This window comes from Limanda limanda, chromosome 1, assembly GCF_963576545.1.
Source record: "Limanda limanda chromosome 1, fLimLim1.1, whole genome shotgun sequence".
NCBI classification, from domain to species: domain Eukaryota; kingdom Metazoa; phylum Chordata; class Actinopteri; order Pleuronectiformes; family Pleuronectidae; genus Limanda; species Limanda limanda.
In genome coordinates, this window is record NC_083636.1 from 8,813,933 (window position 1) to 8,830,297 (window position 16,365).

Here is a 16,365-nt window from a genome sequence, read left to right on the forward strand (position 1 = left end):
ACATTACAATGAAGCACTGAGGGACAGGATTAATGTTTGGGGTGAAAGGGAAGCAAATTCAACACAGCAGCCAAAAAATAAGTGGAGCCTTCTCCTGAATTCTATAACACAAAACGCATCGAGAGAGGTAGACTGCACTTCAGTGGTCATCAGGAATATTTCCAAAGAAATGGTGCACTTTCACACTGAGAAAGCAGCTTTGCATAACCCTTTCAAAAGAAAAGCATGTTTTTCAGTAAAAGCCGTTGGCCAACCCCTAGCTATTCACTTACAGAAAGATGCAAACATTTGAATTGATGCGAAACGTTTCCTTCTGCAGAAGTTTGTGTCGAGGAAATGCTCACAACCACTTCTGTGCCATGGAGACAGACTCACCTGATAACTGAAATAGAGATGTTAACATCATGCAATTTGTTTTTACACACATGTTAAAACACTCTAACGTGGGTTTTCTACTCTTTGCATCATTTGCAGTCACTCAGGGTTGCAAGCCTCGTATCCTAAATACGATGTCAATCACCTTCCTTTCTTTTTTTTAAATACCATGCAGCCTCTTGAAGTGTGCCTTCTGTGCTGTAAATGAAATGAACTATAGCCGCATTTTCTCAATTGGCGCTGCTGTGAATAAACTTTACCTTCTATTATTGACAAAGCAAACCACCCACAGCCTGCAGGGTTGGATCCCAGGAAGCATGTCTGTCCAGAGATCGGCAGTGGGTGTGTGTTCATGTCTGAGTCCACGTCCAGCAGGGGGCAATCCACTCCCACACACTGACACATTGAGGGCGTTTGGGCAGTCCGGCAGCTGAGGGTAACTGAAGCCAGTGTCGGCACTGGTGGGATCCAGATGACTGTAAATAACACGATATTTAATGACCGGGACAAGCAGTTGCAAACAGGCGATCTATCACTTCTCATGCTTTGCTTGTTTCCCAGCCCTTTGCAGCATTTAGAGGGAAAACGTGTCTCTATTAGTGATGATGCTCACGTTTCCCCCCAAAATGCCGTTAAACGATGAAATCCCAGTGGTTTCTGTTGGGTGGTAATCGGATGCTTCTCGAGGAGGAGGGGGTTGATGTTCCCCTCATCATGCATGTACCGAAAAGGGGAAGTGCTGCAGTAGACCCCCTCTCTCCCTCCCTCCCATACCTCCACCCGAGCCCTTTTTTCTCCTGCTCGTGCCCAGACAGCGGTTGATGACGCTGCAGTTGGGACCGCGGCATATCTCTCCCGCGCTCTCACTCTCCTCCTCACTCTACAAATGAAGGCTGAGTGTATTTATAGTCCAGCGTGTCACCCGGCAGCCAGCGGACGGGGGATTACCTTGGCCGCGATGAACAAGCGGGGCCTCATTCAGAAACAGCCGCTCGCTCGGTGACTCACGGCCACACATGCAGGGTTCACCACACTTTCACTGCTGAGGTATTTTGCTGCATGTGTGTGAAAGTGTGTGTGTGTGTTTCTGTTTGTCTGGCAGATTTCCTCGCATCGCAATTGGGTGCTAATCAAATCCAAGTAAGTCTGCCGGTTGGCAGTTGCATGCTGATGAACGATCTTTTCCCCCAAGTTCAATGCTAGTGCCTCCAAAATATGAGAAGAGTTTGAGTTAAAGACGAGCCGCTAGTTTGATGTCTGAACCCAGCTGTTTGTGTTGCAGCCAGTTCACTTGTTTTCACTTTCCACTATTCAGATGAGTGGTGGTGGTTGTGGTCTTAGGGTTGGGCGAGGTTTCTGCCAAACTGGCATATGATGTACAGTGAATCATCATGATGCTGAACTCATAATAATGACGGGCTGCCATTCCAACCCTGCTGGTGTAACTCAAATTCAAAGTTTGAAACAGGTTTTGGTCCTGTTGCTCTTCCGTGGTTAGCCAAAATCGAAAAGAGGTATTCAACCTGATTTGTTTAAGTTTTGTGGCAACTTATCCTCTGACACATGTTGCTATAAAGATTATGTAATGCCTGCACAATGACATAAACATAGCAGAAACCACACAGATTTGTAAGTTTGAAGAAAAAATTCAGAACTTTAAAATTTACCTTATTTTCAATGCGTGGTTTTGCTTAGGGTCTCACACAGTCAGTACTAGTGATGAAATGGTTTCCGGTTTCACATTATACCATGTATGCAATGTGCAATATTTGAATTACCATGGTGATTTGGTTCATACATACAGCATGAGTGCCGCTAGTGCTTTGGCCTCAGCTCGCAAATACTAGTAAGTGCGTTTGATTTACCTATTTAAGGTTTTGTTCAGTTAAACCTGCATTATGGGAAGGTTTGTTTATAAAGCAAAAGCTTTGTTGTTTTTGTATCAATGATAGATATAATACTTTAATACAACAATTGGTGAAAATTCCTCCAGTTTGTATCGGCATAGAAATTGCTCAGCAGTAACCTTGATCATAATGGTCACTTTAATCGTGATACATAATTTTCACACCATTTTATTTCAGCACAGACTCAACAGCCGTCCCTCATACAAAGTCTCTTTTCTCATTTTCACTGGATCATGCTCAACTGAACAGTGTTGAGTTTTTGAAAGAACCACATGTTTGGCAAGAGTCTTGTTACTGACTCAAACCATTAAGCAAATTTATAAACCAGAAGTGCCAGGTGAAAGCTCTGGTAAGTCTCCGATTTTATTTCCAAACTAATCCTTTGAACTGCGTAATTCTCAGAGTAATAAAATGGTGGTCTCTCACCATTGACTTTTACGTTGTGTACACAGGGTTCCGAGTGGATTCATATTTGATCTTAGATTAATGTTGACGTGTCATTTCTCCACTTAAGTGCGTGTCGCTGTGTTGTTTCTGCACTTCTCAGCAGTCGGACTGTATGGGAGAGTCATTTCCCTCCGATTGTCTGGACAATGCTCTTTGTCTGATCAGCCATGCTAAATGTCGACCCCCCCCTGCTTTACACTCACTTGTTCATCAGATTTTCTAGTTTGACTTGAACGTCTTTCTCTTTAGTCCGATTCCCCCCAGTAAAGTCTGTTGCTCCACAGATTAATGTTGTGAATCATTAGCCACAAAAGGTTGTATCTTTGACTCGTGAGTGTTGTCGTACAGCAGATCCCTCTCCAAAGTGAGTTTTGGTGGTTTCAGCGTGTTGTCTCCTTGACAATACGTGCAGGTGTTGGGCCTTTGTGAAACAACATGCTGCAGTAAGGGTGATTGATTTCACCTGTTTTCTTTATCAGAACAGCTTAGAGCTCTGACTCTCACTCGATGTTTCTCTGTGTGACCACGACAGCAGGTTGTAGTTTTTCCTCAATCTTGGTGGGAAAAGCAATCATTGTTTACATGGTGTTTGTTTCGCTTTGTTAAATCATAAAAAAAATGTCTATAGGAATTCGAAGAAGGGGACTTTATGGAAAATATGCCTTGAAGGGTAGCTTGTCATTATCCTGTGGGTAAACTAAAAAATATATATAATCATTGATTTTAATTTGGTATTGTACACATTAAGAGCTGAAATGCAGTTGTAAGTAAAATGACAAAGGTTTGAAACGCACACTCAGTGTAATTTCTCAGTTCTTTAAAGTGTTTTTCATGTTTTTCATATAATTGCCGAATTATAAAAAAAAATGTCCCTTATCCCTTTATAATTGTAGCAATAATTTCTTTACAAGTACGGAACAAAATTCATATATAAATTCAAGGGGTATTATAGAACTTTAACCTGATGATTACACTACACAGAACTGTGCCTGCATACATTCAAGACACAAATCCCAATAAGTCCCTCCAGTCCTTGAAAGAATGTAGAGCACAAATTCATTCCAAGCTAGTTTTGGCTCATGGTCTATTTATTTTTTCCCTCCCTTACAGATACTTGGAGAAGTATGAGAAAGTCCACCACTTCGGCGAGGACGATGAAGAAGTGCAGCCGGGGAATCCCAAAAACACTCTTCCAATCGGTGCAATTCCCAACTCTTACAACTACCAGCAACACGTTGTATCAGGTAGGCTGAGACGCCCTCAGTGGGGGCACTGGTTCACTCTCTGTTTGTTGTTTTCTGTCTCACTCCGTTTCAGATGCACAAGTTCATCCTGTCCCTTCTGTCTCTTTCTGTCCGCCCCCTTGGCCAACGCAAACACTTCAGTAAATGTGATTACAGCAAGGCATCGCTTCATCAGAGCTGTGTTAGATTCATGGGAAACCGGTCGGCCCACAGGTCAGGTCTATGAATAGAAACAAGCCTTGACAACAGCTTTTTGTTTCGGTTGAATTTATTTCATAAGAGTATAATTAAGGAAGGGAAGCGGTCTGTGTGTTAGCTTTGTGGCTAACTACTTTAGTGACAGATATAGTGCAAGCATTTGTTTAGTAGTGGCTGCCAGCGCTCTACTGAGAGGCAGGGAGAGGTATGAAAGTGCTTTGTTCATTTACCCAGAACCGTCTGAGTAGCTGTGTCGCGGATCAATGTGAAACTTCGCCCCGCAACTAAAGCAGACCCAGCTCAAACAGCTGCTGTCAGGCTTACACAAAAAGAGAAATGAGGGGCTGATATTCCCAAAAATCACAATCTTGTTAACACAATCATGACCCACAGTCTGGACCGTAGACTCCAACCAGCCTCTGGGCTATGTACACCGTTTTAAAAAACAGTATTACATTATAACACTAGTGGATCGTACAGGGCATCAGTGTATTAAATCCCGTCTTGTCCACAGCTTTGAATGGCACCATGTCCACATCCAGATAGAACTGGTCATCATTTTTTTATCTCCCCCGACTGCTCGAAGGTGTCCTGTCACTGATGACTATCTGTGCTGTCCGGCCTAAGATACACATGAGCAGTGTTTTTAAAGGGAACATTTAGCGTGTCATTTGAAACATGTCGGCTTCATTTGTCGTATCCTCTCTAGATGTGCAACCCTTGCTCGACATAGTGTACCAACTTAGATTTGAGAAATATTTGCTTTTGCACTGGAGTGTGAATAGGCTCGGCCACACGTATCAAAGTTGAATTCCATGTGAGTTGCGCTGCGATTTGCGTCGCCACTTGAAGCTAATGTTTTATTCACCTACTCTTTCTCACAGATCTGAAGTGAATGTAAGGCGAAGGTTCGTCACTGATCCGTTTGCGTATGTGGGACCAGGCCATAGCTCACTCTTATTGCAGCAGTACATGAACTGCATCAGACAGGGGTCAAGTTCAGACACTTAATAACGGAGTAGAGTGCCTGTCAGGTTTGAGTTGTGCTCGTTGGGTTTGTGTCTCCTTGCCCCTGTCGCACTTCACACAAACTGACGATCACATTAATTTAAGTTATTAATCAATGAGGTCGGATCATAAATCCAGATCGTTCCAGTCACTTTAACCCTGATGTCCTGGCTATGCACGTCACGTCATGCCCCATGTGGCGTGTGAACTGTAGGCTTTAGCCAGTTAATGATGGGCTGAGGTAGATCACGTTACCACTGTGTCGCCTCCAAATGAAGCACGTTGATGTGGACTCTCCCCTCAGAAGGTATGGGATTACTTTATTTAACCACGGGTACTTTCAGAAGTGCTCTAAAGTTTGTTCTGCTCGACTTGTTTTCTAAGTCCTTGGCTGTATGCGCCACCTGCTGTTTTTTGCCACACAATCTCCATGGTGATTATTTTTTTTTTACTCATAACAACATGACTCAGGTACGCTTGAACTTCAGCACCAAACATCTGAACATCCCAACGGCCTCAAAGAGGCTTTCGATTCTCTCCGCTTCAGTGAAGCTTGGTTTCACATGATTCTGGAAAAGTTAGAGGCAAGGGAGAAAACGACTCTGTGTTGTTGTCCTTTCACAACCCAAGCAGGGTCCCTTTGTTACAGCTCAACTCTGCTGTTTGTCCTCTTCAAGAGCCTTCACATTTCATTGACCATGTATCACTTTTATTTCTGTGACTCATGTAACTCCGTCCTCACCTTGCCGTTTTTTGAACCAAGGCTGTGAAGAATACTGTAATTGCCGGGGCCCTTTTTTCCTTCTCCTTCAAGTTGTCTCCACACATCTAATCATTGCTGAATAATTTTTTTCATGATGAACGAGCAGCCTCCGAGTAACCACGTCGTATTTCAAAGTAAATGATTTTGTGCGGCGGTCCAAGGCCAGCCTCTTGTCTGTGTTGTCGGATCGTGCTCTCACGCAGTAAACGCGAGGTGTCCATTAGCCTCACAGTGTTGTGGAGATGACCGCTGAGCTTCTCTCAGAGGTAATTGACTGTCCTGACAGCGGTTATTGATGAAGGGAAGAAGGAAGCACTTGTTTCCCCCCCCCCCTCCACCTGAGTTTAGATCCGAGCCTGCAGCCCTTCAGTCGCACGCTCGTTTCTCTGGCAGTCAGCCCGCTGCCTGCTGAGCTGTTTGACTCCGACACATGTCCGCGCTGGGAACAGACGCACAACAAACAGTGGTGAATCTAGTCTGTGGCTTGTAAGGGTATTTGGGTTTAAAGATTAAAGCTGCTTTAATTCATATTAACAGCGGATCACAAGCAGCTTGTATGTGGCAGGTGTTGCATGCCTGTATTAAATTGTCTGTATTTTGTCGGGTTAAAAATGATAACACAGCACTTCCAGTCTTGATGATCATTAGAAGCACATTACCGTACAGTTGTCATTCACCCACATCCTCACACACTGTCAGCACTACTGTCGGGGGGGGGGGGCAATTTGGTGTTCATTGTCTTGCCCAAGGACACTTCGGCACACATAATGGAGCAGCCTGGGATCGAACCACTGACCTTGTGGTTAGTGCACGACCCGCCTTACCTCCTGAGTCATGGAAGCACTAATTGATAAATTATTTGTTCAGCTAATCAAGGGTGAGTCTGTACCAGTGCTCACCAGGGGACCAGATATACACCTTCAGATAAATACTAATGCTGCTGCTATAAATACACAACTGTTTACTTAAAGATGACAACATACAAGTGCTGTATTCAAAGCTGGTTTTCACTGTCCCCAAGTGGACAAAAAAGTTACTGTAGGTTGAAACCCAAATAGCAATATAAGCAGCATAAGAGTACTTAAAATACTTTATTATAGTTCTGCAAAACTCATTGGAATAACGAGTAGGATTTAGTGATTACTATTGATCAATTCTGGATTTTCATGGCTGATAGTAATATTAACATTTAAAGTTTCGATAATTCCACAAAATACGTTGATTTACTTTTTTTTTTTTACATAACTTCTTCAGATTCTAAATATATATATATATATATATATTAAAATTGTGACCAATTTGCATTCTGATTGTGACATTCATATAATTTGACACTTTGTCTGTACTCTGGCGGGAAAAAATGATGTTACAAAACCAACCCAGTTTCTGTCCTGCAGCCTCTACATACACACGGAGCTTATATTGCTGAAGTAGGGTAATAGCAGTTAGTGTATTTGCCTGGCTGATTAATTAGTCTAACTCTGTTGCATGACATTTAAAATGAGGTCTGTCTGTACTCCAGCCTCTGAATTTTAAATGTAACCCTTATACAGCAGGGCAGCAAGGTGAAAGTGGTTTAATGTTGGCTTGGCAGGTTCAGTGATGTCTAATTATTTGAATATTGGAAACCACCTTTAGAAATCCTACAGTGCTCATAAAGCCTGGTCTGTCATATCATAGCATGTTGCACGTTTGTCCTCTGTCCCCCTGAGTGGTGGCGTCTCGCTGCAGGACGAGCACAGACGTGCAGGTTCTGACTGGAGCCGTTGCTGCTATAATGGCCAACTCTGCTGAATTACATTTTCAGCATGGAAATCAAATTCACTCAGTGGGACTCCTCTCTTTTTTATGATTGGTTTCCAGAGGCAGCGGTTTCCAAAAATCCTGCACCAAATTGAAATGTCCCCTGTACGGAAAACTGGCGCCTATGCACAGAAAGTGATTGATAGCAGCAAATCGAACTGTAGCACAGCGAAGTATTGTGGGTAATCGTTGACACAATGACTGCACTTCCACAGACTGGATTATCTGTCACTTAGAGCCGCTGAATAATAACACAAACAGCTCTTTAGTATTAAGGATTAGGCGTCTTTTAATTATAAAAAGCCAATCATGGGGAGACGACTGAGACGCTGGCAAACACGATTAAAAGTTCCCGAACATTCACGTCCCCTCAGTCAGACGAGGCTTGGCTCATCAGACTCATTGGAACTAAAGATCATTTTTAACCCGACAAAAGCCTGTTTGGTTTAATCTCACTTGAAGGAGGAATCTGAGTTGAAGTGGCTGTAGGTCTTCAGAGGAGGAGTGACAGAACTGGGATTTCCCTCCTCTTCTGCACCTCCGCTCTGTGGCTGATGCTTAACTCGCCTGCAGTGTCTCGACCTGCTGTTTCTCCTCCGTCTGCTTTGCTAGATGATGGTGTGATGCTCCTTTTATCTGCTTTGAATACAAAAGAACTGTATAAATCACGGATGTGGGTCTTGCAGATAAATCTGTTATTTCCTGAGTCCGACCTAAAAATGTGACCGATCTGATATGGGATCTTGACGTTGACATCCAGGGGTTATCTGTCTATTTTCACTGCTTCTTGTCCTTTGCCATTCACATGTCTGATCTATTTTAGAAGCCCTGTTCTACAAAAGTATTTAATTTCGATTCATATCTTTTTTCCTAACCAAACTTTAATGTATGTTAGAATGTTTTCAGTAGCTCATTTTTGACCGTAAATGTTTGTAGGTGTCTGACATTTCACTCATCACACTTATATGTATTTGTATATCAGGGTGGCTGCAGGTCCTTTTATAAAAAGTCCTACATTCAGTTTTTAAACTAATGGAAATTTCTATGGGTCTTATATATTTATTAGGCGCATTTCTCTGGTCACAACCAGACTGCAGAAGATTTATCACTTCTGATATGTGCTGTGTTTAAGTCTGTTGTTGTTTATGTTTTGAACTAGTGCCCTCTAACTAGTTTATGAACATGGGGAAATGTATGAAAGCATTTCAGACTTGGTAGAAGACAGTGGAACTGAAATGAACGTGTTTACTTGGAACAAGTATATTTTCACTTTTTTTGGTGTGTATTTGCATCACAAGTTTGTTCTTAAATTGTATTTAAATTCAATTTAATTTCAAACCTAAACAATTCTTAAATTTAACATGTTAATAGCTGATATTTTATTGTCCAATACGTCTGTATAATAACCCTGAGTTTTCTTTTTTTTCTTTGTCTCCAGACTATCTCCGCCAAAGCTATGGACTGTCTACGGATTTCGTTCCACCGTGTGACTATAACAAACTGGTGCTGTCACTCCTTTCGGGTCTACCCAACGAAGTGGACTTTGCTGTTAACGTTTGCACGCTGCTTTCCAACGAGAGCAAGCACTCCATGCAGCTGGACAAGGACCCCAAACTGGTCACGTTGCTGCTGGCCCACGCCGGCGTCTTCGACGACTGTACGTTCCCGATTCCTCACCTCAGCTTGTCCTTTTGAGACAGTCATTTCTATTTAGGGATTTAAATAATTTATTTAGGCTTCACCACTCAAAGAAACCTTGTAATATTTATACCTTTTTAAAATGTAGATTTTCTGCTTATTTATTGTGTTACAGCAAAATGCTATGATATGATCGAAATGGTTGTTTGAGTTCACGTGTGCAAAGTTCATCATAATCATTGTAATCCGAACTTTCTTGAGGGAAACCTGCTTTTCTTTTGAATTGCACAACCCTAGAAAAGATCAATTCCCCTGGGGTTGGCCCTCCCCTTTTCTCACCTCTTTGTTTTAGGATCAGTGGCACTCTGCACTGAGCACCACCTCCATATAATTTGGCAACTGGGAATCGAAGAACAAGGAATATATACAAGTAAAAGTGAATCTAATCCTCTACTCTAATCCTCCCTCTGTAGCGCTAGGCAGCTTCTCCGCGGTATTCGGGATAGACTGGAAGGAGAAAACCTCCCGGGACTTTATCAGGGTAAAGTTAAATGTTTTTTTTTCTATCTATGTGTGTTATGTAAGTAGTTCATGTTCAATGTGTCTAATTTAAGTATTACTGATAGAAATGAAATACTCCTTTCACTAAGAAACCACACTTTGTACAGTGTGAAGATTGGTTATCACTCCTCACAGAGCAGATTTCTCTCAGGCATCTTCACACAGAATGTTAAGATCAATTCGCTTTGAATTCGGCCCAGTTTAGATGTGTGGTCAAGTCATGACTTAATAATAATGATGCAATTTAAATACTGCATTGGGCTGTTTCTTTTATCCTCGGTCCTCAGCTCTGTCCTCTTGGCTGTGAGGTCAGAGGTCACGTTCAGTAGGAATTTCGCATCTTGCAGTGTGATGCTAATGCAAGAGGCTTTAATGTGGGTTATCAAAGAGAAGTCTGGTCTTACGCAGGCTTCTGACAACATGTGGTTGTCTTGGCTATGGGAAAATGTTGTATTTTAGTTCTTGAAAATATAAAATGGTGTGATAAGAGTTTAAATTGTCACTTTATCAGTGAGTTGATTTGACAAAAAAGTAAATGGCAACAAATTTTGTGTTTCAGCCTCTCAAATGTGAATATTTACTTTTTTTCTCAGGGAATTCCTTGGGCTCAGGAAAAAGCAGCGTTAGATAATTTCGAGTTGCAGCCATTTTTATATTGTCACTTGTCATACAATTTTGTATGCTTTAAATGGACTTACTGAGCCGTGGGCAAATTGTTTGGTGAAGGTCGCATGTTGGTCTAATTTTAAAGTAGCTCCCTATGGCTGTAATCATTTTCTTAGACGGAGTTTAAATGCTAACAACTTCTGTCCCTCTGCAGTTCTGGAAGGAGGTGGTGGAGGACAGGGAAGTCAGGGAGCTGATCTGGGACAAGAGCAGTCAACCGCAAGGTAAACATACACGGTGGTAAAATAAGAGAAAAGTGTAAAAGAGTACACCTCAATGTTTCCATGTTATTTTACTGACCGCAATGAGGCTGTTTTTGAGAGTGTAGAGTTTTGTGTACTGTTGCTTCTTTTTACATTATTGTGTTATACCTCTATTGTGAGTTGGGATTTGTTTTGTTGACGTTTTCCAACCTCGCATACACAGAGTATTTCACATTTTAACAACGACTTGACATCTTAATGAGAACACAAAGCAATGTGCCATATTTAAGAACCGAAGTGGTTTTACTGTGTTTTTTGTCCCTGTTACAACACGTGCACACACCCTCATCAGGCACGGAGCTCATAGTCACCCCCCCGTCTCTTCTCTGCAGATGGTACGTCGTGCGTCGGGCGCTGGGAGAGCCTCTTCCACCCGCCGCGGCGGGCGGGCATCAACGACATGGAGGCCCAGCGGGTGCTGCAGATTGCCGTTATCCTGCGAAACCTGTCCTTCGAGGAAACCAACGTCAAGCTGCTAGCGGCCAACCGAACGTGCCTGCGCTTCCTTTTGCTCTGTGCCCACTGTAACCTCATCTCACTCCGACAGCTCGGACTGGACACGTTGGGCAACGTGGCTGCCGAGGTGGGTTTGCTATTCAGAAAACTGTTGTTCAATGCTTCAAAATATGTTGTCAGGTATAAGTGATCTTCAGGATCTGGGTCAGTTCAGTTGTGGAGTAAAAGTGAAACTGCCTGAGGAAGATTTGTATCCGAATGTAGGTTAGTGTGACACGTTAAAGTGTCTTGTCTTGAGCCACCACCTCCTCCAGAACAGACGGAATTGGAATCTGAGATGAGTCACTTCAGTTGATGTATGATATCTGTCTCTTCTGACGGGGGGGAAAAAACCTAAGCAGCATATTACTTAATTCATTGCAGCGGTGTGCACAGATTTAATCCATTACTTTGTAAAGCGCCTCCCCTGAGTGGCACAACTGCAGCCAGGCAACAGTAACTATGCACAGCTGGTCGGTTGAACTCTGGATTTTCTCCAGTTGTTGAAGCAGCGTGTATTAGGCTGTACTGAGAGAAATACTGTCTGTTTAGCAGCAGCTATGATTAGCACATGTGACCAGGCCTCTGCGCATATCATTAACTACAACATAAGCTTAATGCAGCTGCAGCTTCAAAGGAAATGAGGACCTGCACTCACAAGCAGTTCTTTAGTTTTCACATATTCATTTAGCTGAAAAAGGTTTTATTAGCAGTTACACACTGAACTCAGACCCATCTACTTCTAGTTCAGCTTTAAAAAAACGAAAACGTTAAATGCTGGTAAAAATAATATGACGACTGTTCAGTCAGAGTGAATGTATCACATGGGTTCTCTTCAATTTGAGTTTCATTTACTGGTAGCAAATACATGTAAATGAGTCCTGTATCTATTTTTAGAAACTGTATGCATTGGGTCCCTGATACAATCAGTTCAGTCTTTGAAGTGATTAATTGGATGGTTGGGTGTAGGGCACATTACACAGATCCAATACTGCACAGCCTTGTGTCACGTCTTAATGCTGATAATATAAATCCTACTGGGGCACTTTGTATGTTGGGACCAAGAAGACATTTTAGGATGTATTTTTGTATTTTTTTTACTGATAATCAGTGCTCATTAACCAATTATTAACCATTAACCAACATTATAAATTGTCAAATACAAATTCCTGCGGCTGAGACAGGCATTAAGTCACTCTGATTGGCATGTGAGTAAACTGCGAACATGTTCAGTGGGGAATCACATGAATCAACCCTCATTAACAGGTCACGCCAACCTCGGTCATCAGCCGACAGCTTTTCTACTGGTTTATTTTCAGAAATGGCAATGGGCCCACTTGCTATGGGGTCAGTCTGGTGCACAGTCTGAGCAGGTATTCTCCACCGTGGGGTCTCCCAGGTCACAGATAGCACAGATGTCTTAGGATTTGTTGGAACAGATGAATGGATAGTAAAACTGGGTCAAAATGCCTATTGCTGGACATTGGCCTTTTGACATTCAACCTGCTTTTTAAATTAAGTAACAGAAGTGTTCTCCTATGGTTGTGTTTAGTTTATATTCAGTGTTTCCTTCACAGCCGGCCTAGAATATCAGTGTCTAAAATACTTATAAAAAATGTTGCAGTTGTTGCCTGCTGTCTCGCTAGTTGTAGTGATCATTGAAATAAACCTTGTTTGACCTCCTGTAGCTCCAGCTGGATCCCGTTGACTTTCGGACGACTCACCTGATCTTTCACACCATCACCAAATGCTTGATGTCCAGGGACAGGTTCCTCAAAATGAGAGGTGAGTTGTCTGGTGACTCACCATAGTGACTTGTTAGGCTGGGCACTCTCTGGGATCGATGTGATAAATATTCAGTGGGTTAACTTGTCATGGATGGTATGTTAAGGAACTTAATACGAATGTGTCCTCAGCCATGGAGATCCTGGGCAACCTCAGCAAGGCAGAGGACAACGGGGTGCTAATCTGCGAGTATGTGGACCAGGACTCGTACAGGGAGGTAATCATGCTCCTCACCCTGCCTGACCTCATGCTCCTCATGGCCTCCTTGGAGGTGCTGTACCTGCTGGCCCAGCTCGGAGAGATTCCCTGCAGCAAGATCGCCTGCGTCGACCACAGCATAGGTGTGACTTTTTTTAACTTAGTCTCTCCTTCTGCCCTTGAAATCTTTTATTGATGAATTGCTCTTGTTGGGTTTGGGCTGAATTTTCTGCTTAATGGCCGAAATGTGGTTTTGTGTTTCAACCTCTGGGCATTGCTCTTTCTCCTGTCAGACCTGTTAGTGCGATTGGTATCGGTTGACCTTCACACGTTTGGACCTGACGCCCTAACAGCGGTGCGGCTGATCGAGCATCAGGCCAGCGCTGACCAGGCAGCCGAGGTTCGACCGCAGCTGGTAGAGCAGGTACCTGCCCCTGTGCAGGGAACACCAGCACCTGGTGAGTGTCTTTACTTCTACTCCAACACTTTGGAACACTTTGTTGTGATTTGAGTAGAGTGTAACTGGTCAGACAAGCTCAAGTATCCCGGTGCTGACTATGGTTCATTTATTTATCCATTAAATTAGCATTTTCGAGGGAATTCCATGCGTCTCAGAACTTATAAACACAGTTTTTAATGAGTTTTCTGAACAGCTGTTTTCCACTGGAAATGTTTAGTGTCTTCAGAAATCTACATCTAGCATTTATAAAAGAAAACACCTTTTGTTTTTGTTCTGACTTCTCCTAAAGCCCAGATGGCACAACTGAAGAGGTGTGTCTATGCAAATAAGATTTAAAAAGCCAATGTAAATAAGGCAACAGACAACAAGTCCACACGCAGCAATAAATCTACTGTTTGCGTTTGACTCTGTGTGTTTTGGGCCAACAGAGGCTAAAAGTTGTTCAATCATACACGTCAGGCCAGAGGCACTGTAAAGAGTCCGTAGTCAACAAATGTGGAATCTCTGTCGGCTTTCAATATTTCACTTTCAGATTATAAACTCACCTGTTGCTGAGCAACACAACATTCCAACATGGAGCCCAGTGCTGTGTCAATCAAGTCTGTCATGTTCGTTGCCCGGTCCTGGCTCAACTGGCTGCTGATTGTTTACATCTATAATTATTTTCATACATTATTCAATTATGCCAACAATTTCCTGAATTCTTTTGGTATAAAAGATTTAATATTTGTGCTGTATTCGTTGTATCAAGCTCAAAAATGCACACATTTCTGATCAGTGTTTTTGAAACAGGATATCCAGAAGTAACTAAGACAACATGTGAGCAGTTATTTGTAGGTGTTGATGAAAAGACACCATTCAAATACACAGCTGTTGGTTTTCTGTGTGTGTGGACAGGTGCATTAAAGCAGCTCTCCACAGGTCTCATAGCACCTGGAGTGTGTGAATTAACAGGTGACCCCTGGTGGGACTTAAACCTGCCTAATCTGTGAGGTGTCATTCCAGTGCAGTCAGTGTATGCAAGGCTACTAAACTGTCAGTGTGCTGACATCTAGTGGACAGCTGGAGGAGCACCACAAGCTTGACACCTATTGAATCAATGGACTGTGTTTTCTTATGCTTTGCAGTGCTTTGTTTCACCAGTAAATCAATTATACAGAAGCCTTGAATGTTGATCCTGTTGTTGTCTTTGCAGTAACGAGGGTCCCAGTTCAATCCACTCAACCACCATCTGGTATTGTTGAACTAGACGGGGAGAAATTCACACTGCAGTGGTAAGATTCATTCTTGCATAGATATCTGTAGAATACAGTTTAAATGTCATTTCTGATAGTGAGAGATAATATTTTTTATTATATTTTGCGTGGATGATTAACCTCTGTTCATGTTTCTCCAACAGGCTAAACGCACACTTTGAAACAAACTCTGAGGGCTCCGTGTCTCGGTCAGAAATGTACTCGGAGTACCTGGCCACGTGCAGTAAAATGGGAAGAAGCAACATCTTGAACTCCACCGGCTTCCTCAAATGTCTGCGGTGAGTCTCTTTTTCCTCCCTCGTCTGGTGCGTCGCTCCCAAGTAGTTAATCCTCTCACTTTGCCAAAGCCTGAGCTATAGCCTGAGCAAAGCAAAGTTGTTTTCAGTTTGGATAATGACAATCATACTCCAGGAACACTCCAAAACAAGGAAGGGAAAGCAGTTTTTGTTATTTGTGTTTTTTACGCAGTTCTTAAAACGTGTGTATATTATGGAACAGGAAGTATTGTATGGCCTGAATAAACTGATGAGCCTGTGCCACATTAGTTCACAACAGATCCCTAGACACACATGTCTTTTTAGGAAACAATCCTTTTTACAAGAAAGCACCTCTTCTATATTTCTCCTTGATTAAATTCTCTACCTTCTGGTTAGAACAGAACATTTGTGACCTACATTTTCATATTGTGATGAGACAAATGTGAACTAAATAGTTGGGACAGAGCCAGTAAATGTGCAGGTCTGTTGCTGCCCCTTTTAACATTTAAATCCTTTTTCCCCCTTTGTGATAATCTTCTAACTGCCTCTGCCACCACAGGACTGTGTTCCCCAACCACACGATGCGGCGGCAGGACGAGTCCAAGACCAACGGCCAGGTTCACATCCTCCTGGTAGGGCTAAGGCGACGGTCAATCCCCCTGCCCATCCAGCTGTACTACCAGCAGTCTCCGCAGCAGCATCCGGCAGCAGTTTCTCCAGCACCTGGAGACCCTCAGGCCCCATCATCAGGTAGAACAAGTGGAACTAATCCTGTTTGTTATTTCATTTAGTTTTTTCCAAGTGATTATGTATTCAGACTCTAAGCGAGTGATCTAGCTAGAGAGACTATGAGTGAATCAAAGTAATCAGGTTTGGTGCAATCACCTAATCACCTAAGATGCTGACTCTTCTTCTCTCCTGGTTCAGTTTTGAAATGTTGAACTCACAATACATTTAGTGAATCGGACAGGGCAAAATGTCAGGAGCTGAATGCTATGTGGAGGGAAAAGCAGTTGAGAAATGTGTGTGGAAGAAGGTTCC

At 42.7% G+C, this 16,365-nt stretch overlaps 1 protein-coding gene across 1 annotated transcript in view; it reads left to right on the top strand.

Moving 5' to 3' along the window:
- The window catches only part of arid2 (AT-rich interactive domain 2), a 34,464-nt gene that overhangs the window by 8,272 nt on the left and 9,827 nt on the right, over positions 1 to 16,365 (top strand). The window contains exons 4-14 of the mRNA XM_061072282.1: positions 3,840 to 3,973; positions 9,184 to 9,402; positions 9,857 to 9,924; positions 10,765 to 10,834; positions 11,206 to 11,456; positions 13,057 to 13,153; positions 13,285 to 13,494; positions 13,645 to 13,809; positions 15,007 to 15,085; positions 15,211 to 15,345; positions 15,884 to 16,074. Of these exons, the coding sequence (XP_060928265.1) occupies positions 3,840 to 3,973; positions 9,184 to 9,402; positions 9,857 to 9,924; positions 10,765 to 10,834; positions 11,206 to 11,456; positions 13,057 to 13,153; positions 13,285 to 13,494; positions 13,645 to 13,809; positions 15,007 to 15,085; positions 15,211 to 15,345; positions 15,884 to 16,074 (1,619 nt within the window). The remainder of the gene's footprint in view (positions 1 to 3,839; positions 3,974 to 9,183; positions 9,403 to 9,856; positions 9,925 to 10,764; positions 10,835 to 11,205; positions 11,457 to 13,056; positions 13,154 to 13,284; positions 13,495 to 13,644; positions 13,810 to 15,006; positions 15,086 to 15,210; positions 15,346 to 15,883; positions 16,075 to 16,365) is intronic.